The sequence below is a fragment of the Aotus nancymaae genome, unplaced genomic scaffold, assembly GCF_030222135.1.
Source record: "Aotus nancymaae isolate 86718 unplaced genomic scaffold, 86718_ANA_hifiasm-v0.15.2.pri h1tg000057l, whole genome shotgun sequence".
In the NCBI taxonomy this organism is placed as follows: domain Eukaryota; kingdom Metazoa; phylum Chordata; class Mammalia; order Primates; family Aotidae; genus Aotus; species Aotus nancymaae.
The window spans coordinates 42,663,335-42,686,498 of record NW_026988471.1 but is presented as its reverse complement, the minus strand read 5'-3'; the positions used below and the strand labels follow the sequence as shown (position 1 = coordinate 42,686,498).

General features: G+C 39.6%; 1 protein-coding gene across 1 annotated transcript in view; it reads left to right on the top strand.

Moving 5' to 3' along the window:
• The window catches only part of LRPPRC (leucine rich pentatricopeptide repeat containing), a 114,288-nt gene extending 101,738 nt beyond the window's left edge, over positions 1-12,550 (top strand). Inside the window, exons 32-38 of the mRNA XM_012450601.3 lie at positions 829-1,033; positions 3,091-3,230; positions 3,361-3,476; positions 5,923-5,997; positions 7,987-8,071; positions 11,258-11,400; positions 12,169-12,550. Coding sequence (XP_012306024.2) covers positions 829-1,033; positions 3,091-3,230; positions 3,361-3,476; positions 5,923-5,997; positions 7,987-8,071; positions 11,258-11,400; positions 12,169-12,225 — 821 coding nt within the window. The 3' untranslated portion in view covers positions 12,226-12,550. The remainder of the gene's footprint in view (positions 1-828; positions 1,034-3,090; positions 3,231-3,360; positions 3,477-5,922; positions 5,998-7,986; positions 8,072-11,257; positions 11,401-12,168) is intronic.
• The last annotated feature ends 10,614 nt before the right edge of the window (positions 12,551-23,164 follow it).

Here is a 23,164-nt window from a genome sequence, read left to right as displayed (position 1 = left end):
ATTGTTATGCTACTCCTCAGTCTGCCACTTTATTTCATGTCACGATTTTGCTGCAGTTGTATGAGTCAGTTAACTAGAAGGAAAATCCATAGTTATTTAGAATCAAGTACTTGAAAGTATGATACTTCAAAAAAAAAAAACATACAAACAAAACTCCATTGATTATACAGATGCTGCTCAACTTACTGGTAGGGCTAAGTCTGGATAAATTCATCATAAGTTAGAAGTGCATTTATTACCCCATAAACCCGTCGTAAATCAGACTGTCTGTATTCATTTGTGTTTTCTCTGGGCTGTATTTTTTTTTAATTAGTGCAAGAAAATAAACTTGTTGCTGTGAAAGTTGACTGTTTCAGTTTGAAACATTGATCCTAGAGGGAGAGCATCATTGGGATATTGTTTTTGATAATCATTTAATCTTTGAGTTAATAAAATCTGGGAAAGTATGAACATGGATAGAAGTCAAACATTTTTGGAAACTCTTAATTTTTAGGAAATCTTTCTTATTTATATTCATTTGAACTTATCAACTTTCTTGAAATTAGTCACTAAATGTTATCATAAATGGAACTCCTATTGTCAGTAACATTTGTATTTTCTCTGTGAATTGAAGAAATTTCTCTGGCCTCTAACATCTTATATGGTCAAGTAAATAATTTTGGGGGGTATCTCATGAAGTATTAATATTTTCTGTAATCTAGAATTAATTATTCATAGCTTTTTGTGTATGGCCATTTGGTGCTCATATTTAAAAGCTGGTTTTCAAAATGCATTAAAATCAGCACAGGTCACACAAGAAATGCCCTGTCTCCTGCTCTTGTATTTTAGAGGCTCTGACAACACTAAAAACAGCGTTGGATCAGCAGCAGACCCCTTCTCAGCTAGCAGTGACCCGCCTGATCCAGGCGTTGGCCATGAAGGGTGATGTAGAAAATATAGAAGCAGTTCAGAAGATGGTAAATGGGCTCGAAGAGTCCATTGGACTTTCACGTATGGTTTTCATCAATAACATTGCTTTGGCACAAATAAAGAAGTAAGTATTTGCCAGCCTTCTTTTCCTTCATTGGCCACTAGAATGGGCATTCCTCGGATACCACCCTTTTGGAAACTTTTAGGCACGTGGAAACCGTATCAACTGCAGAGGAAATGTTGATACTAGTTGCTGATTCTTCCCTATTAGGGAATAATTATATGTTGAAAAATGTGTTTTATCTTTACCTTAGAATAAACAGCATTTACCAAATTCATAAATCTTGCTCCACAGTTGATAACCTTTCTTATTCCTGTGTATACATGCCAGACCTCTTGTTGTCAAAACACTTGGTTCAAAAATGAAAAATGATCTCATCTGTTTGTCAGTAATATTTAACAGGGACACTAGTAGAATATTGTGAAGCAGAGGGCCCCGCGAGCTTGTTAAAAATGTACATTTCCATATTCATATTCCTTACCCAACCTGTGAACATACACTCTCACAAAAAGGGAGGTATTTAGAGCTGATTTTCTTACCACCATCTCTAGACTCCTTTTGAGAATTACCCCTGTTAGAAGTAAATAAGGACTTGATTTTATTAAGCTCCCTAGCAAAGTGCTTTGCTGAAGTTAAAAATTCGTGGAGATAATTATGGAATTTGATACTCTTTATATGCTTTTAGAAAAAATATTCTTTAGTAATCTTACATACATTTAATGGGACATAATATTAAAATACAGTGTTTGCTTCTCTAGGGTTTTCGTTTGTTCTTTCTTTGCATAGGGGAACAGTTATGTTTTGTTTTGACATTTTCAAACTTATTTCCCCAAATAGAGCTTTCCTTTAATAAGAAACTGATTGTTTTCAATTAGAAGATTGAGGAAATTATTCACTTAAGAACTGGGCGAATTTTAAAGTGTTACCATATAAACACAGTTTTATATGATTTGGAGAACATATTCTTTAAAACTTATGGAAAAATATATTGTAACAGTATTCATTTTTAGAGAATTCCTATGTTTAATGTAATAATTTCAATACAATATTGACTAATTAGATTTAGTATGCCATATCCTAACAACAAGGTAACCATTATAGATTACCTTAACCAAAAAGATAGTCATAGAGATAATTTTTACCATAACTTGCTACATAAGACCATGTAACTGATGTTTTTCAATGTAAAGTGTGTAGATATTTTTTCCTGAGATTTTTAGTATGAATTGAGGATTTTCTAAATGTATAATACCTGGCAAAAAGAAATAGAGGCAACTGTAAGTTAGAGACATGCAGATGTGCCTTTTGAAACATCATCAGCATCTTTAAGAATCCTGGGATGTTATATATACTATTTTTATGCTGTAGTGACCAGTTGTGGATCATGAAGCCAAAATTGTAGCATTTATACAAGTTTTCGTTTTATATCCAAAGAGTGGCAAAATTAAGTTAAATCTTTAAGATACAGTATTTTTTAAGTCATCTTCATTAATTCTCCTGTATATAGTTGTTTGATCTTGTCTGTAGATCATTGTTGTAACAAGCAATTAGCCAGGTATGGTGGCTCACACCTGTAATCCCAGCACTTTGGGAGGCCGAGGCGGGTGGATCATGAGGTCAGGAGATTGAGAACATCCTGGCTAACACGGTAAAACCCCATCTCTATTAAAAAAAAAAATACACAATATTAGCTGGGCATGCTAGCATGCACCTGTAGTCCCAGTTACTCAGGGAGGCTGAGGCAAGAGAATCACTTGAACCTGGGAGGCAGAGGTTGCAGTGAGCCAAGATCACACCACTGCACTCCAGCCTGGGCAACAGAGCAAGACTCTGTCTCAAAAAATAAACAATCAAAAACCAAGCAACTATTTCAACTGCTGTGAAGTAAAATAAGCAACCACTGTAGCACGAAGCACCTGGTGATTGTTTTTGCTGCTTAAATGTGATTGGGTTTCAGTTGCATAGTGTTTTTATCTGGTTAATTGTAAATGTATTTCATTTTTTTCCTGAAGTGTTAGCATGAGTGGATCTAAAAGGAAGTTCTCATACTTAAAACTGCCTGCAATATTAATATAAAAGCAAATGTTTAAATAATTTATTTTGCGCTTTTTTTTTAATAGCAATAACATAGATGTTGCAATAGAAAACATTGAAAATATGCTTACTTCAGAGAATCAAGTTATGGAACCTCAGTACTTTGGCTTTGCGTACTTATTCAGAAAAGTATTAGAGGAGCAGTTGCAACCAGCAGTTGAAAAGAGTAAGTTAGTTGTTTATGCTAAAGAACACAAGAGCACATTTTCTTTCTAGTGAGACTAGACCAAATTTCTTTGGTGAGTGAGTTTTACCACTGTTTAATGAAAGATTTTTCTTACCTTTCATTTTTCCAGTAAGCATCATGGCAGAGAGATTGGCCAATCAGTTTGCAATTTACAAACCTGTCACTGATTTTTTCCTTCAACTTGTGGAGGCAGGCAAGGTGGATGATGCCAGAGCCCTCCTACAGGTAATGACCTTCCACTGACGGAGCGGTGGGGCCCAAGGTTTGCAAGAAGTAAATTGAGAAATTACTAGACATAGGTGTGTGGTGGAATACTGGAAATTAAGTGTGGTATGCAACTAGCCTATTTAAATTCGGTGTGAATCAGGGTGGCATGACAAGGACTGGAGGTCAATTTTAGGTTGCTGGTTTTAAAGATATCAGATCCTTAGAATTAAGGTGGAGGGAGGTAGGGTCAATGAGTTTTGCTGAAATCATTAAAGACAAATGTTTCTGTGCAGATAGGTAACGCAAAACAACAATTTCTTTGATTTTCTACTTTAATTTCTCAAATGCTGTAGATACTGTGCATCACCATGGCAACACAGTTTGCAAACAAAAAGTAGAAAATGTTTGCTTTTCAAGTACAGCTTCTCACTTGAATACTCAGACATTCTCAGTGCCTTATTCAAGGTTTATTAAGAGTTGAATATGCTTTCTATTCACTTCTGTGTCACAGACATGTTAAATGACAAATGCAGGTCTCTGTGGCCCACACTCTGAGTTAAATTAGCAATCTTCAGGGAAGGAGACAACTGCATTCATGCCATTTTAACAGCACTAAATATAAAGCTACACCAAGTGCCGACAGAACGGTGGGTGATTGGAGCTGCCACCAGCAACGTACACAAACAGGCACCGCCGGGAGCCCCTTCCCAGCAGGTGGCAGTCAAACAGTCACCGTGATCCTGCCAACGGCTGTGTTTGTGTAGACTCCCTGTGTCAAATTGAGGCTTGGGACCAATTTCTGATAGTAAATAGTATTATATTCACTTACATTTTTACCAGCTGCGAAAGATCTTAAGTAGTAGATAGGGAAGGTAAAACTGTCCCCATGTGCTTGAGCTCCAGTTTTGTTCCTTAAAGTTCATCTAATTTGACAGTAGAATCCAAGCCATTTTTAAAAGAAATTTCTGAAAAATTGTGTCTCTGTTAACAGTTTTATAAAGGGTGAATTAGCACTGGTTCTCAGGCTCTAACTTTTGTTGCTGGAGAAGAAAAATTCCAGTTCATTGGGAATTTTCTTGTTTTGTTTGGCTTACTTTTTTCTCCCTTTGAATTTTAAGGAAAAGGCAGTTTATGATAGGGATTTCAGGACTTTTAAAATTGTTTTATCTTGCTTTCTTCAGTGTGTTCCTAAAAAAAAAGGAACACACTCATGCTTTATCGTCATATGTACAAATCTAAGTACCTACTGGGGTATAATAAGCATGTGTATATCTAATTATACACATGATGGTATGCAATCAGTTTTAACACATCCTTTTGATAGTTCTTTAGAAACTGGCAGTGGGCACTTCATCTACCTTATTCTGTGCCATAATCATCAAGGCTTTTCTTGGAGAACACGATTGACAGCAGCCTGGGTGGGTGGCAGCAAGGATGGCGCCTGCTCCCTCAAGAAGAACTGCACTACCTGCAGTGGCCTCACGGAAGGGCTCTCGGTGGTAGCTGAGTGTTGATGCCACAGCAGAGTCTTTCTGTTTGCCATCTCATCACTAGACTGGGGTTTCAGATGATAAACCCTTCACGCATCCTTTGCTGCTTGTCAAACAGTAAAAGATTATTCTTGCTGTAGCGAAGAATACTTTATTCACAGATGTCAGAAACATCAGTTTATAATGTAAATGTTCTGTGTGTCCCCAAAAAGTTCTTTGTATACTATTCGTTTTAGTATTGACAGTGTTTTAAAGCTTTGAAAGAGCAATGTTCTTTTAGAATCTTAAAAGGATGACATCTATGATGAGTATAAACTAAAATATTGTCTTGCCATATTTGATTTTACTATAGCATCTAAGATTGGATAGACACTTGATTTATCTGGTCTGTCATATAAACTTTTTTTTTTAGTTTAACTTTGGTCTCTTTCTCAAGCGCTGGCTGTCTGTTGCAATGAAAGCCTTTTATAAAATAGAGAGATTGAAATCAGTCCTTTTGTATGCATAAGTGTAGGTAATTATACTTTAAAGAGAACTTGCTTTGTACATTTTAATTTTTATAAAGAAACGAGCAGTTATCTCCCTGACACCTTATTAAATGTATAATTAACCTTATGATCCCTAGCTCACTTGTGAATGCTTGGCAGTATAATTGGAGAGGAATAGTGTTTCTTTTTTTCCCTCTTTCTTTGCAGTCCTAAACCTTATTCTGTGGTTGTTGAAGCATTAGTTTAATTTTTCCCCTTTCTTTTTAAACAAACTTTATACTTGCAGTGCCAAGGACAGCTTTCACCAAAGCTTGGCATAGCTTGCACTTGTTTTCTTGCCTTAAAAAATAATAGTTGACTATTAGGCCTTCCTGTTGATAATAATACACTACTGTATTATTGTGAACTTTCTTAATTGGAAATATTCACTTTGATCCGCTTGTTTATCAGAAACCTTCACTTACTGATTAATGTTTTAATTTTTAGAGATGTGGTGCAATTGCTGAACAAACCTCGATTTTGTTGGTGTTCTTTATTAGGAATTCTAGAAAACCAGGAAAGGTACTGTGCTTTATTTGCTAACAAATCAATGATGCTATACGTGTCTTGCTCAGAAGTATTGAATTTAACATAAGAGCCTGTTGGTCAGGACGTTATTTGAGAACACTATAGAAATTCAAGACTTTGCTTGTCTCTACTTTACTTACTTTTATAGGATATTGATAGAGTGAGTTTTGGCTTTTAGCTGTACTGGAAATGTAAAACAATTTCATGCAGGAATTCCCTACTTACGCAGTTATGCATTGAGAGACCCAAGAAAAGGCCCTTAGAACTGGAAAATTAGGCCCGGCATGGTAGCTCGCACCTGTAATCCCAACAATTTGGGAGGCCAAGGTGGGTGGATCTCTTAAAGTCAGGAATTTGATACCAGCCTGGCCAACATGGCAAAATCCTGTCTCTACTAAAAATAATAATAATAATAAAGAAATAGAAGATTAAAATTATGTTGCTTAGGTCACTTTGGTACATTCAGCAGTGCAGAAGTACTGCCAAGGGAAACATACACTCCAGAGTGTCTCCCATCACCTGGCGACTTTTGAGCATTTATCAGGTAAATGAGCCACTTGGCTTTCAAATTGATATGGAGACATAAATTAATGTTCTAATTTGTACAATTACCTTATTTACACTAGAAAAGGGGTGGGGTGTGCAATAGAACCGAATCCTTTTTAAAAATTTTTTATTATTTAAAAAAATTCTGTGGGTACATACTAGGTATATTAAATTCTCTTTTGATGTTTAACAGTAAGAATAAAATTAAATTTCAAAAAAACTTTTCTTAGATCTGATTTTACCCCTTGTACACCAGAAACTACATTCTTAGTTTATTTGGGTTCTTTATGGAGTTTCAAACCACGTGCCAACCATGATGCTTGTTTTATTTGAAACATTATTAGGCTGTGTCCAGTTTGGGAGGTCTCCATTTTCCTTAATTTCTACACACTTTCCCTAAATATACCTACACTTTAAAAATTTTGCTTCATTGCATCTGTGGGTTATGTATTTATTTACTACAAACAACCCTCTTAGAAAATATTTAATTGCCCTTTCTTTCAGAGAGGCTACGTTTTTATATTTGTTATTAAAAAGTATAAGGAATCTAAAAAGCACATGTCAGTCCACATGTGAGACTGTGCCAAGGGCCTGTTGCCTTGTCCAGGAGATGGGATGGGAAATGCACAGCAATATATCTGCTTAGAACATTCCTCCCAGGGGATTTTAAAATAGAAGAAGCCCTGTAAGTCCAGGTGTGGATTGACTCAATAAACATGCTATAAAAAGGAGCTAGGATTTTTAAGATGTCTGTTAAGTGTTCCATTACTTAATGGAACAGTAGAATAGTTAAGCCAGATTTTGCCCCTCTTGGTGAGATGGGAAGAGGGCATAAATGTTTATATATCCATCATTGATTTATCCAGCGATGTTGGAGCAGGGCTGGAAATATTCAGCAGATATTCATTAGGGCAGAGCAGTTTTGCATTCACTCGCTACAGGAAATAAAACTGTAGCCCAGTCTACATATTCCTGGAAGAATTCAAGTCAAATTTCAGTGAGATCCTAGAAATGCTCTCTTTTTTTATATGTCAAGTGGGTAAAACTTCAGAATGTTTTAATTCTTCACAATTTCATCCATCAGTTGTGGCATCTACAGTTAGGGTTGTTATATCTTCTACCCTTGGGATCTCATAGCTTCTCGGTATGGTCACCTCTTGGTAAAAGAAAAGAAGCAATCTTTATCATATTCTAGAAAAATATTCATAGAAATGTAAGTGGAATTGCATTAACTTGTGAAAAATGCTGGTTTGTTTTAGCTGTAGATCGTTAAGTCAATATCAAATGCTAATATACAAGGGAAAATAGTCCACTAAATTGAAGAGGCAGTTCTGTTGTAATTATTCTGAAAATTTTTAATATAGTGTTGATTTGTCAATGTCCTATTTCACTGTTATTTTGAGGTTTTGGTAATACTACCTTTATTTAATTTCCTAGGCATCAACTCTGAAATCTCTGATAGAATTGATTCCTGAATTAAATGAAAAGCAAGAAGCATATAATTCCCTCATGAAAAGCTATGGTAATATACCTTTAATCTGACTATATTATTTGATTATTTAAGTGGCTTTATTATTTAAGTGACTATATTATGTAAATGACTTGTAGTATAGTCAAGTAAGTCTTAGTCTTCAGCTCAATGGCAGTAATCTCAAATATCAGATAAAAATATATATGAAGAAAAATACTAAATTATGCATATAACTTTGACAAGTACCACTCAGCATCTTCCAAGCAGTCCAGGTATATTCAGTAGAATCCCAGGCTCCTGGAAAGACCTGGAAATCCTCTTGGACTTATATATCAGTTCAGTCTCTCCAAAGGCCTGCTGCCTGAAACAATTACAAATTTGAGACTCTCACTTAACCAGCCTTCTTGCTCCTTCAGTACCCTCTCTCTGCCTGCCTGCTACTCCTTTGAAATGACAGACCCCTTGATTAAAAAGTAGCCCAAGGTTTTTAGGTCCCAGTTAAAATTCTGGTCTTTTAACCAGTTTGTTCCCTGATTGCCAGAGAATCACATATGAAAGGAAACCAGTCCAAAGTTTCCTCAGTAATCAAAATAAATGTTAGCATTTCTCATTTGTGATCACCTCTCCAACTGCTGCCCACTGATTTGCTCACTGTATTGTTCCAATTTCAGTATATGTGTTGTTGAAGTGAGCCCAAAATGTGTAAGACCTGAAAATCAAGATTACTGCTTGATCCATGAGCTGCAGAATGGATGTTGTATTAGGGCACCTGAGAACAACATTAATCTCCTTGTATATCTCCTTCAGAGCTCTTGGGTGACCAGATGCATTATCACTAAGCTAATATTTTGAAAGGAATCTTTTTTTCCCCTGAGCAGTAGGTCTCAACAGCGAACTTTAAATACTCTGTAAACCATGTATAAACAGTCGTGCTGTCCTCCAGGCTTTGTTGTTCCATTTATAGAACACAGGCAGAGTAAATTTAGTGTAATTCTTAAGGGCCCTAGGATTTGGGAATGGTAAATGACCGTTTGCTTCAACTTAAAGTCACCATCTGCATTAGCCATTGAAAATAGAGTCAGCCTGTTCTTGGAAGCTTTGAAGCCAGGCATTGACTTTCCCTCTCTAGCTATGAAAGTCTTTGATCTAATATAAGGCTGTTTTACCTGCATTGAGTATTTGTCGTTTAGTGTAGCTGCCTTGATTTTCTGCATCAGCATTTGCAGTTTCACCTTGGACTTCTATGTTATGGAGAAGGCTTCTTCCCTTAAAAACTCCTGAACCAGCCTCTGCTAGCTTCAGACTTTCCTTTTATAACTTCTTTGCCTCTCTCAGTAGTGTTAGGGCCTTTGCTCTGGATTAGGCTTTGTCTTAAGGGAATGTTGTGGCTGGTTTGATCCTCTATTCAGACCAATAAAACTTTCTCCATGTCAGCAGTAAGGCTGTATCACTTTCTTATCATTTGTGTGTTGAGTGGAGTAACACTTTTGATTTCCTTCAAGGACTTTTCCTTTGCATTCACAACTGGCCGTTAGCCACAAGAAACCTAACTTTCAGCCTATCTATCTCGGCTTTTGACATGCCTTCCTCACTAAGCTAAGCTTAATCATTTCTCGCTTTTGATTTAAAGTGAGAGATATGTGACGTTTCCTTTAACTTGAATACTTACAGGCTCTCATAGGGTTTTTAATTGGCCTAATTTCAATACTGTTATGTCTCAGAGAATAAGGAGGCCTGAGGAGAGGAAGATGGAGGAGATGGAAGAACTGCTAATCGGTAGAACACACATTTCTCAAGTTTGCCGTCTTACGTGTGCATGGTTCATAGCACCCCTGAAACAATTACAACAGTAATACAAAGATCACCATAACAGATAAACCAATCATGAAAAACTTTGAAATATTCCAAGAATTCCCAAAATGTGACACAGAGACAAAGTTAGCACATGCTGTTGGACAAATGTCATCAACAGACTTGCTCAAGGGAGGGTTACCACAAACCTTCAATTTGTAAATAACACAACATCTATAAAGTGCATTAAAGCCAAGGTATGCCTGTAATGTGAAGTAGTGTCAAACGCATAAAACTATATATGTTACTACTAAATTAGGTAATCCAACTTGGGAGGAGGGTAGAAAATTCAGGAAGTAAAGAAAGGCAAGATGCTGGAATTTTCAGAGCCACTTCCTAGAAGATAGAGCTAGACCCCTTGACAGTAGTAGAGAAAGGGTTCAGGTCCTTAGGGAGGGAAATAAAGGATTTACACAAGAAATTGACTTCATGGAAACAGCAGAGATCTGTTTCAACTCCAGAAAGAGCTGATGAGTCATTCACTCTCATTCCACTTTGGGAGACTCTTTGATTGCTGAACTTCTCACATCCATCTTAGGGGTTCCCCTGGTGCTACTGGAGTTTAGATTGACTATATCAGAGTCAGTGTAGGGCAGGAGTTTATTTGGTGCTTAGATGCTAACAATCTAATGCAAAACTAAAGAGTTGAATTGCCAGCAATAATTGTTAGCAGAGCCCTTACCATCTCGATGGTAAACTAAAAAATTTCCACAAATCAGCCACAAGTAGAGAGCCAGCCAAATTTGGCTCCTAAGCTATTTCATTGTTCACTTAAATGAAATACTAGTGTACCTTGTTAATGTCTCCTTACAGGTTGTATGTGTGTCTGTGTGTGCGTGTCACTGTAGCTAACTATATTCTCCATATTTATTTTACAATAGAAAAATGAAATAAAAGTTACTTTGGTGTTCAGCTGATGATCTTGATGTTGATGTAGATTTCCACATAATTTACATGCCCCTCTCCACAGCAGTCCCTGGATTATCTTGATTTCGAAGTGGTTTTAAGCAAAAGGGAATTGAGTGGTGTGTGCATATTATTTTATAACTGAAGACTTCAGTTTGTGGTCACTTGAACTATCATAGGTCTTCGAAATAATATAATAACCTAAGTGAATGGTATCATTAATATTCCAAAGACCTTTATATGTAGCCATATTTGTCATTTTCTTCTCCTTCAAAGTGAGTGATGCTGAATGAGGGATGTAGGGAAGTGAGGGAGATGGTAGATTCTGAACGTGGTTTCTCACTGAAGGTAGTTAAGTATTACTTATTTGCCATGGGATAAAGGGATCCAGCCGTCCCTGAATGGCTAAGTGTTTTGGTGAAAAGAGTAAGATAGATTGTCTTTATCTATGATTAAATTTTTTCTCTTTAACTATGTCAGCCTCAGAGAGAGATGTCACATCTGCTAAAGCACTGTATGAATGTTTGACTGCAAAGAATATAAAATTGAATGATCTGTTTCTAAAGCGTTACGCATTTTTGCTGAAGAGTGCTGGAGAGTCTGTCCCTTTCACAGAACCCCCTGTGAGTATTTCTTAATTAAGGAGGGAAAAATACCTCTACAGATTTATGTACGCTTCATAACAACGTGTAAGAAAATAAGTTGAAGACTTAATTACATGAGGATTAGATCTCTGTGAAGAACCCTCAGGGGATGGCTTGAGGGACTGAGCGGCATGCCTTGGCTGCAGCACTGGGAGAACATAGCTCTCTGGGACCACAGTTTAAAATACAAGGTCTGTCTCAGACCTTCAGCTATAGGCACGGATTTATCAAATGTCCTTGGGGCAGTTCTCATCATTTCAACTTGAAATAGGATTTAATGGCCTGTAGTTCAACAGCCAAGCATATTATGTCACTGGTAATTACTTGTTCATTTACATAAGTTGGCTTTTATTTCCTCATCCAGGACATTTTGTTTTCTTTAGTAAGAGAAATCACATATGCACAATTCGTTTTTGTTGTGTCATTGAACTGAAAGTCACTACACCATGTTTATTTCAAACACGTCAACCTTCCATACCCAGGTGTAAATACCTCCATACATGTGTATGCACACACACATGCGCGCACACTAGCTCCTGCTGCTAGCTTTACCTCTGAATCCAAGGCCCTTGAACTTGTGATTTCATGAAACCAGGAAGGGGTGCTGAAGCTTGAGGAGCAGCATCTGCCATGGGCCTGGCAGTCTTAGCTACCAGTTGGTAGTGTTTTATGATGTTTTAAGTTTTGTACCATCACCTCTTGCTGGTACCTTTATCTCTAACTTCCCTCTTTTTTTCTCCTTAACAGGAAAGCTTTGAATTTTATGCACAACAGATAAAAGAATCGAAGGAAAACTCTTCATGAAATAAGCAGGCGATACTTTGTTTTGTGTATATTTGTGATTCTATGTCTATATGTTATTTTTAAGTGTATTTGAAGGGAAAAATAAATGAAAAATTCATGTACTTTATGTATGATACATGTTCAAAGTCAATAATAAGTGTACACTTGGTTATTGGGCGTTTTTAGAGTTTTTTTTCTCTGGCATAAAGTGATAGCATTTTCTTCAGTGCTGTTGATGTGTGAAGCCGTTCTTTTTCAGGATTCTTCTTGCACTTGGCTCTTCGGTTTCCCTGCTCTGTTTCATTTATTATTTTTATTAAAATGTTACTCCTTTATTTAAGACTCACTTATTAGTCTGCTGTTTCTCTGAAAAATTTTAGAGCTAGATACATTAGTAGTGGGTTTTCTAATGCATAATATTCTGTAATATAGCAATTCCTTACACGTGTGAAGTCGTGCATAACTTTCTAATTTTGTAAAATGTTGGCACTAAGTCATCAGATCTAGCCTTTATCATCACTTTCCAATGAGAGGCAGAGACTCAAAGGGCCAGTCACTTGTGCTTGGTCAAGGGCTCGGTCAGGGGGCTGTCTGTCTGTCATGCCTGGAGGCTCTTCGGCACACTTTCCCCTCTTTCCCTTCTGCCACCATTGTTTCCAAGCACCTCTATTCATAGAAGTCTCTGAAAGTGAGCCTCACTCGTGACATATCCCAAAGTCAAGTGATGCTTTTCCTCTCATTTTAGTTTCAGGACTTTGTTACACAAGCTCTACCCTAGGCCTGTTACTTTATACTCATATCCTGAAAATGTGATTTCATCTATGAAGGGGTAAAATATTGGTTTGTATTTTTTTGAAATAAAAGTTGTCCCTATATTGACTCTCATGCCTGTTAATACCTACACTGAAAGTAGGAACTTCAAAAAAAATTCTAAGATAGGTAGTCAAGAGAGTTTGCCATTACAAAGATGTCTTGATATGGAATATTTACCTAACTGGAGATGAGGTAATTAATTACCAAACTTTTGAAAATGTTCTATTTGAGAACTCTCCCCATTTTGGGGTATTCCTTGTTCATTTGAATTTGGTGACTGCCTACTGTTCCAGTTTCAGTGCCAGCTTGGGTCCCATTGTTCATGTCAGGGGAGACCGTGCCTTGGGGACATAGGCGAGCCTCTTGCAATTTGTGCTGTTGACCTTCTGTCTGGTGGGACCATCTCTCCTGCACCTGCTACCTGCCTGCAGATGGCGTGAGAGGGAGGGTTGATGGCAGGAAGCCAGGAAGTAGGTATCATCCTGGTATTAGCCAGGCTTTTACTTAAACTGTTTGTGGCTTTAGATTTAAGGAAGCAGGACCTTGGCCAGTGCTGAGTCTTGGTCCAGTGGACGTAGTGCAGCTTTCCCTGGAGCACTGCCCAGGCGCAGGACCTGCACATGGTACAGGTTTGCCAAGAGCCTTACTTTTTTTTTTTTTTTGAGACAGACTCTTGCTCTGTTCAAGCTGGAGTGCTGTGGCACAATCTTGGCTCACTGCAACCTCCACCTCCCAGGTTCAAGTGATTCTTGTGCCTCAGCCTCCCAAGTAGCTGGGATTCCATGCATGTGCCACCACCCTCGGCTAATTTTTGTATAGTAGGCAGGGTTTTGCCGTGTTGGTCAGGTTGGTCTCAAAATCCTGGTCTCAGGTGATCCTCCCCCCGGCCCCTGCTTCAGCCTCCCAAAGTACTGGGATTACAGATATGAGCCACCACGCCCAGCCAAGAGCCTTAACTTCTGTGTACGTCTTTAGTGATTGCACTGAAGCAGGCCTCATTTTTTGCAGTTGTGCTATCCACAAGTTAGCACGTGTCACATTCATTAATTGCCATTCATTAAAATAGGTCTCGAAGGTGAGTCATAACCTTGGGGTGTTGTCTAGATTTCATAGTCATCTTTGGGGAAATTGAAAGTACCATCTGGTTTGCATGAAGTGACTCCACACTGGCCCTGTATATGGACTCATAAAAGGTGAGCATAGTATAGAGGAAGTAGGTGAGACCCCTTTAGCACTCTAAACAGCAGCGGAGGTTGTTAAAATGTGTGTTAGCAAAAGACTAGCTATTCAAATCTTTTGCACTGTATTGGTTCCCCTAATGAATGTAAATATTTAAAGTGTATAGCTGGGCATGGTGGCAAGAGCCTGTAATCCCAGCTACTGGGGAGGCTGAGGCAGAACAATCGCTTGAAATTGGAAGGCAAAGGTTGCAGTGACCAGAGATTGTGCCACTGCACTCCAGCCTGGGCAGCAAGAGTGAAACTCTGTCTCAAAAGTAAAAATAAAAAAGTAAAATACTCACTCATTAAAAAATTAATAACTATAAGTGGGCTAGTGTTCTAAAATATAGCTAAATTGAAATAAGTAGAAATATAGAGTAAACAAAATTTAGCAGCTTTCTGTAATACATTTAGACTCAAATTACAAGCAAAAAGCTAATTCTAAAACGATGTCATTGTAAACTATTGAGAACTTTTATGTATAAATAGATGTTAATGTATTTGAACCCAATATAATTTTAACTGAAATGCTTTGAATAAAGTATACTCTAAATATCTGTGGGCGGCTTTTTTTTTTTTTGAAACACAGTCTCACTGTGTTGCCTAGCATGGAGAGCAGTAGTGTGATCACGACTCACTGCAGATCACCTTGACCCCCCAGGCTCAGGTGATCCTCCCACTTCAGACTCCCAAGTAGCTGGGACTACAGGTGTGCGCCACCACGCCCAGCTAACTTTTTGTATTATTTTGTAGAAACAGGGTTTTGCCCTTAAAAAAAATAAAAAAATAAAAATAAATCCAGGAGCTGATTTTTTGAAAAGATCAACAAAATAGACTGCTAGCCAGATTAATAAAGGGAGAAGAATCAAATAGATGCAATAAAAAATAAAAAAGGGGATGTCACCACTGATTCCACAGAAATGGAAACTATAATGAGAGATTACTACAAACAACGCTATGCACATAAACCAGTAAAGCTGAAAGAAATGGATAAACTCCTGGACACTTGTACCCTCCCGAGCCTAAACCGGGAAAAAGTTGAAACTGAATAAACCAATAACAAGGGCTGAAGTTGAAGCAGCAATTAGTAGCCTACCAACCAAAAAAAGTCCAGGTCCAGATGGGTTTACAGCTGAATTCTATCAGATGTACAAAGAGGAGCTGGTACCATTCCTTCTGAAACTATTCCAAACAATACAAAAAGAGGGAATCCTTCCCAGATCATTTTATGAGACCAACATCATCCTGATACCAAAACCCGGCAGAGACTCAACAACAAAGGAAAACTTCAGGCCAATATCCATGATGAACATAGATGCAAAAATCTTCAATAAAATACTGGCAAACAGATTGCAACAGAACCTCAAAAAGCTTATCCATCACTATCAAGTAGGCTGCATTCCAGGGATACAAGCCTGGTTCAACATATGCAAGTCTATAAACAATCCATCGCGTAAACAGAACCAAAGACAAAAACCACGATTATCTTGATAGATGCAGAGAAGGCCTTCAACAAAGTTCAACAGCCCTTTATGCTAAAAACTCAATAAACTAGGTATAGAAGGAACATACCTCAAAACAGCTATTTATGGCAAACCCACAGCCAATATCATACTGAATGGGCAAAAACTGGAAGCATTCCCTTTGAAATCTGGCACTAGACAAGGATACCCTCTCTCACCACTCCTATTCAATATAGGATTGGAAGTTCTAGCCAGAGCAATTAGGCAAGAAAAAGAAATAAAGGGTATTCAATTAGGAAAAGAAGTCAAATTCTCTATTTGTAGATGACTTGATTGTATATTTAGAAGACCCTATCATCTCAGCCCAAAATCTTAACTGATAAGCAACTTCAGCAAAATCTCAGGATACAAAATCAATGTGCAGAAGTCACAAGCATTTCTATACACCAATAATAGACTAACAGCCAAATCATGAGCAAACTCCCATTCACAATTGCTACAAAGAGAATAAAATACCTAGGAATACAACTAACAAAGGATGTAAAGGACCTCTTCAAGGAGAACTACAAACCACTGCTCAATGAAATAAGAGAGGGCACAGATGGAGAAACATTCCATGCTCATGGTTAGGAAGAATCAACATCGTGAAAATGGCCATACTGCCCAAAGTAATATATAGATTCAACGCTATCCCCATCAAGCTACCAATGACTTTCTTCACAGAACTGGAAATAATCACTCCAAACTTCACATGGAACCACAAGAGAGCCCGCATAGCCAAGACAATCCTAAGCGAAAAGAACAAACCTGGAGGCATCACGCTACCTGACTTCAAACTATCCTACAAGGCTACAATAATCAAAACAGCATGGTACTGGTACCAAAACAGAGATATAGACCAATGGAACAGAACAGAGGCCCTGGAGGCAACACCACACATCTACAACCATCTGATCTTTGACAGACCTGACAAAAACAAGCAATGGGGAAAGGATCCCCTGTTTAATAAATGGTGTCAGGAAAACTGGCTAGCAATGTGTAGAAAGCAGAAACTGGATCCCTTCCTGACACCTTACACTAAAATTAACTCCAGATGGATTAAAGACTTAAACATAAGACCTAACACCATAAAAACCCTTTATAGGGACTTGGATGAATCTGGAAACCATCATTCTCAGCAAACTGACCCAAGAACAGAAAGCCAAGCACCGTATGTTCTCATAGGTGAGTGTTGAACAACGAGACCACGTGAACTCAGAGAGAGGAGCATCACACACAGGGGACAGTTGAGGGGGTAGCGGAGAGCAATGGAGGGCAGGAAGGGAGGGGAGGGTGGGGAAGGATAACATGGGGAGAAATGCCAGATATAGAATGCACCTAAAGTAAAATAAATAAATTATTTAAAAAAAAAAAAATCCCACAAGAAAACCTAGGCAAAACCATTCAGGACATAGGCACAGGCAAGGACTTCATGACTAAAACACCAAGAGCAATGGCAACAAAAGCCAAAATAGACAAATGGGACCTAATTAAACTCCAGAATTTCTGCACAGCAAAAGAAACAATCATTAGAGTGAATCAGCAACCAACAGAATGGGAAAAAATTTTTGCAATCTACCCATCTGACAAAGGGCTAATATCCAGAATCTACAAAGAACTAAAACAGATTTACAAGAAAAAAACCCATCCAAAAGTGGGCAAAGGATATGAACACTTTTCAAAAGGAGATATATATGAGGCCAGCAAACACATGAAAAAATGCTCATCATCACTGATTATTAGAGAAATGCAAATCAAACCCACATTGAGATACCACCTCACGCCAGTTAGAATGGTGATCATTAAATCTGGAGACAACAGATGCTGGAGAGGATGTGGAGAAATAGGAACACTTTTACACTGTTGGTGGGAGTATAAACTAGTTCAACCATTGTGGAAGACAGTGTGGCGATTCCTCAAGGACCTAGAAATAGAAATTCCATTTGACCCAGCAATCCCGTTACTGGGTATATACCCAAAGGATTATTAATCATTCTATTATAAAGACACATGCGCACGTATGTTCATTGAGGCACTGTTTACAATAGCAAAGACCTGGAACCAACTCAAATGCCCATCGACAATAGACTGAACAAGGAAAATGTGGCACATATACACCATGGAATACTATGCAGCCATCAAAAATGATGAGTTTGTGTCCTTTGTAAGGACATGGATGAATCTGGAAACCATAATTCTCAGCAAACTGACACGAACAGAAAATCAAACATCACATTTTCTCACTCATAGGCGGGTATTTAACAATGAGAACACATGGACACAGGGAGGGGAGCATCACACACTGGGGTCTGTTGAGGGGGCCAAGGGAAGGACAGTGGGGCACGGGGGAGGTCGGGGAGGGATAACATGGGGAGAAATGCCAGATGTAGGTGATCAGGGGATGGAGGCAGCAAACCACATTGCCATGTGTGTACCTATGCAACAATCCTGCCTGATCTGCACGTGTACCCCAGAATCTAAAGTACAATTAAAAAAAAAAAGAAAGAAATGGGGTTTTGTCCAGTTACCCAGGCTGGTCATGAAATCCTGGACTCAAGCAATTCGCCCTCCTTGGCCTCCCAGAATGTTGACATTACAGGCATGATCCCCTGTACCTGACTGGCATCTTCATTTTTATCTTACCAAATGTTTGCATAAGTGCTTTAAGCCATTTCAAAAGACTTCAGTCTTAGAATTATAAATTTAAAACTTAGGTGGGGACCTCTGTTATGGCCAGAATTGCCTTGTTAAAATGGCCTATAGGTCGTATATGGACAACTGACAGTCACTGCTTATCTGTTTTAAGGACAAGCAGATATTTGAGAACTCTGTGGGACAAAGTTGGCAAAAATTAGAAGATAGAGCTTGGGTGTGTGGTAAATTGACACCTAAAATGAAGGGGGTTCTGTGTCAGAGCATTTTACATCCCCATAGATGGCTGGGGCCCCCCAGCCTCATGCACAGGCCACCTTCAGCACCTGTACCCTTTTTCAAGAATGCTGAGATCACCATCAGTATCACCTCTGCCTCTTGGGTCCCTCTCTCTCAGCACATGTTCCCTCTCCAGGGCGCCCACAGCTGCTTGAGCAGAGCAGGTATCACACATACTGTCTTCCGCACAGACTGTGAACTCCGTAGGGACCGGTTCTTAGCCTCATTGGGTGTCCCCAGACCTAGCATGATCCTGGCTTCAGGCTCACAGTAAATCAAGCTGTCTGTATCAGTTCTGTGTGTTCTAAACACTGCACCTACTACTAAGGGTCAGGCAGCCCTCGCAATGAGAATTCACCATGAGAAACCTAGGCTCACAGCAGGGAATTTGCCCAGAATCAACTTGATAAGTTGCATGGCTAGGACTCTGACCAAAATCATTCACTTCCTATGAGAATATAAAATGGAAGCAACCTGGTTTAAAGTCAGTTAAAAGTCAAATCAGAATGGAAACTGTAAGAATATTCTAGGGGAAAAAAAAAAAAAAAACCTTCACATTAATTCAAGTACTCCCGATTTCCAGATACCTGACACTGTAAGCCTATTTTCTTCCATTTAATCAAATATCCAGTGCCTGGCATAATCGCTGAGTTTACGAGTTCCAGTAAATTATTAAGCACACTTTATGTTGCAAATTGTTCTCAGGACAATTGATTTCTCAAGTCTGCAGTGTGTGTACTCTGCATACTTTTTCTCATGTCCTTGAGCACAATTTTCATTGAATATTTGTCTTTCTGATGAACCAATATTTGTAGAATTTCTGTAACTGAAAGCAACATTCCTGAAGTAGGGCCAAACTAATAGCTGCAGGGAGTACAAAATCATGGTAATTTATCGCTTTGCTGTTGTACAATCATGTACGGGAGTGTTTCCATTAGAAATGTATCCTGCTTTCAGGCCTGTGGACTTTACAAAGCCCACATTATGCAGTCTTAGTATAAATAAAGAAAAGCTGCATTAGCAAATCGAAAATAGGCACTTATCTTTTTCTTTTCTGCATGAAGGGAAAAAAAATCATCAGGTCCAGGTAAAGCAAAAGTATGCAACCAGCCTCAGTCCTCCTGCCCTTGCAGAGTCGTTTGGACAGTGGTTGGCTGTTGAGATCTATCCTCAGAGAGTTCTCTAAAGTTGCATCTTTACCAACCCAGGCCTGGATGTGCACTTTTTGTGACAGTCCCATTATTTGTTTTTGTCTGTTTCCTCGGAGGAGGAGGTGAGCTCTTCTTCCAGCACTCTGCAGACCTGCCAATTAGAAGAGCTTGACAGCCAGGCTCATGCCTATAATCCCAGCACTTCAGGAGGCTGAGGCGGGTGGAACACGAGGTCAAGAGATCAAGACCATCCTGGCCACCATGGTGAAACCTCGTCTCTACTAAAAATACAAAAATTGCTGGGCCTGGTGGCGCAGGCCTGTAAGTCCCAGCTACTCGGGAGGCTGGGGCAGGAGAATCGCTTGAACCCAGGAGATGGAGGTTGCAGCGAGCCGAGATCGCGCCACTGCACTCCAGCCTGGCAACAGAGTGAGACTCTGTCTCAAAAAAAAAGAAGAAAAAAAGAGCTTGGCATAATGGGCAGCCAGTAGGCACCACTGAATGAGTCAACCAATGGGCACAACACCATGTCCTTCCCCTTTCCAAGTCGTGTTCCTTCTGAGATGGGTGATTTGTGTGCTTTGGAGGGTTTTGTACCACACATTGGTCTTCTTACAGGATTTCTGGTCAACTCTGTAGCTTTGAGTTAGGACACGGGGGTTTGAGGCCCCAGGAGTCCTTCGAAACCTGAGTGCCCACATAAAAAGATTTTCAAGTTTACTGTCAGGGAGGAGGCGGCCTGTAAAAGTCAGACAACCTCAAGCTGAGTCCAAGTACAGTGCAGGGGTTCTGTGCAATAGTGGAACAATGGAATCAACAAAAATAAAGCTTTTCCTTTTTTTTTTTTTTTTTTTTTTTTTGAGATGGAGTTTCACTTTTTGCCCAGGCTGGAGTGCAGTGGTAGGATCTTGGCTCACCGCAACCTCTGCCTCCCGAGTTCAAGCGATTCTCCTGCCTCAGCCTCCCAAGTAGCTGGGATTACAGGCCTGTGCCACCACACTTGGCAAATTTTGTATTTTTAGTAGAGACGGGGTTCCACCATGTTGGCCAGGCTGGTCTTGAACTCCTGACCCCAGGTGATCCACCCGCCTCAGCCTCCCAAAGTGCTGGGATTACAGGCATGAGCCACCACAACTGGCCTTTTTCTTTTCTTTGAGATAGAGTCTTGCTCTGTCACCCAGGCTGGAGTGCAGTGGCACAATTTTGGCTTGCCGCAACTTCCACCTCCCGGATTCCAGTGATTCTGCTGCCTCAGCCTCCCGAGTAGCTAGGATTACAGGCACTTGCTACTGTGTTTGGCTAATTTTGTATTTTGCGTAAAGATGAGGTTTCACCACGTTGCCCAGGCTGGTCTTGAACTCCTGACCTCAAGTGTGCCACCTGCCTCAGCCTCCCAAAGTACTGTGATTACAGGCATGAGGCACTGCACCCAGCCAAAGAGCCTTTTCTTTTTTTTGAGACAGAGTTTCAATCTATTGCCCAGGCTGGAGTTCAGTGGTGCCATCTCGGCTTGCTGCAACCTCTGTCTCCCAGGTTCAAGTGATTCTCCTGCCTCAGCCTCCTGAGTAGCTGGGACTACAGGCACCCACCACCATACCTGGCTAATTTTTTGTATTTTTTAGTAGAAACAGGGTTTCACCATATTGGCCAGGCTAGTCTCAAAGTCCTGACCTCGTGATCCGCTCACATTGGCCTCCCAAAGTGTTGGGATTACAGGCGTGAGCCACCGCACTCAGCTGAAAGAGCTTTATCTTTAGCATTGGTCAGTAGAGCTTATTAGCAGTTTGGGGAAACAAGAATATTTCCAATTTTAAAGAGACAAGACAATCATACAAATGATGTGAGCACTATTACATAGAAAGCAGAGAAGTGTTTTTGAGTTGGTATGTGTTTAAAAATCTCAACCCGTTGCTTAGACACTATTTTAATTATTAGCTGCTAACAACACATGTGCTGCTGTTCCTAGTGCACCAGCAGAAAATGGGCTATGCTCCACCTGCCTGCCTGCCTCCGCTGCTGAAGCTGCCTCAGGCAGAGCCCATGTGATACTGACAGGGGATGTTGCCTATACCCAGGCCACTTTAATTCAAGAACAAATCATTATCAAGTACAAATGACAGATGACTTGAAATTTGAATTATCTAGTGCAGACTATTTGCATATAAGGATTTCTGTTGTCTCTCAGGTGTGAGCATTGGATATATTTTGCAAACAAGCCAAGGCTAACCGACAAAATATTTCGTCACTTTCCCTGCATTCCAGTCCCTTGCATACTTCCTCAAGGCCAGTTTGGTGCTCCAGACCCCAAGGCCAGTCAGGCTCAAAGGAGAGTGGTTTGCACACTGCGCCAAGCCACTATGTAAAACCCCTGGCCCCAGGTCTGTTCACACTTGGATTTGACATAGATTTAAATATCTCTGCTGCTAGTTGTTTACTTTGGGATCAAGACAAGAATTGAAGAGAAGAAAACAAAAGCAAATGCTAGATCTACCTCTGTAGACTGGTTTAACCCAGGACAAGATTACGTCTCATATATTCTTTATAGGAACAAGAGATTTTTTAAAATCAGGAAATATTTGAGCCAATACTGGTGATCATTTTCTGTTTAGTTAAAATTCCCCACCAATAGCATAACTTGAAATTGGAGGGTTTAAAATGCAAATTTGAAAACCTTTGCCAAGGCTCTGCAAACTACAGCCTCAGGTCAAATCTAGCAACCTGCCTGTTTATGTAATGTTTCCTTAGAAGAACAGCCACGCCATCTGTACGTTACTATAGTCTACGACTGCTCTCACACTGTAACAGAGTCAAGTAATGCAGCAGCAGCTATATGGCCCACAAAGTCCCAAATATTTACTATCTGTGTCTTAACAGGAAAACTTTGCAAGCCATGCTTTCAATAATGACAAGTAGGCCGGGCACAGTGGCCCACGCCTGTAATACCAGCACTTTGGGAGGCCAAGGCGGGTGGATCACCTGAGGTCAGGAGTTCGAGACCAGCCTGACCAACATGGAGAAACCCTGTCTCTACTAAAAATACAAAAAATTAGCCAGCCATGGTGGCGCATGCCTGTTATCCCAGCTACTCTGGAGGCTGAGGCAAGCGAATTGCTTGAACCTGGGAGGCAGAGGTTGCAGTGAGCAGAGATCTTGCCATTGCACTCCAGCCTGGGCAATAAGAGCAAAACTGCATCTCAAAATAAATAAATAAATACAAATAAACAAATCTCTACCCTTTTGCAATGCAGGGCAGGGCTCGCTGAAATACTGGGGTTCAGGGGAGCCCTTAGGTCCCGAGAGGCTGTTTCTCCAAGGTTCTTGGTCTCCTGCCCTCTCAAGAAAG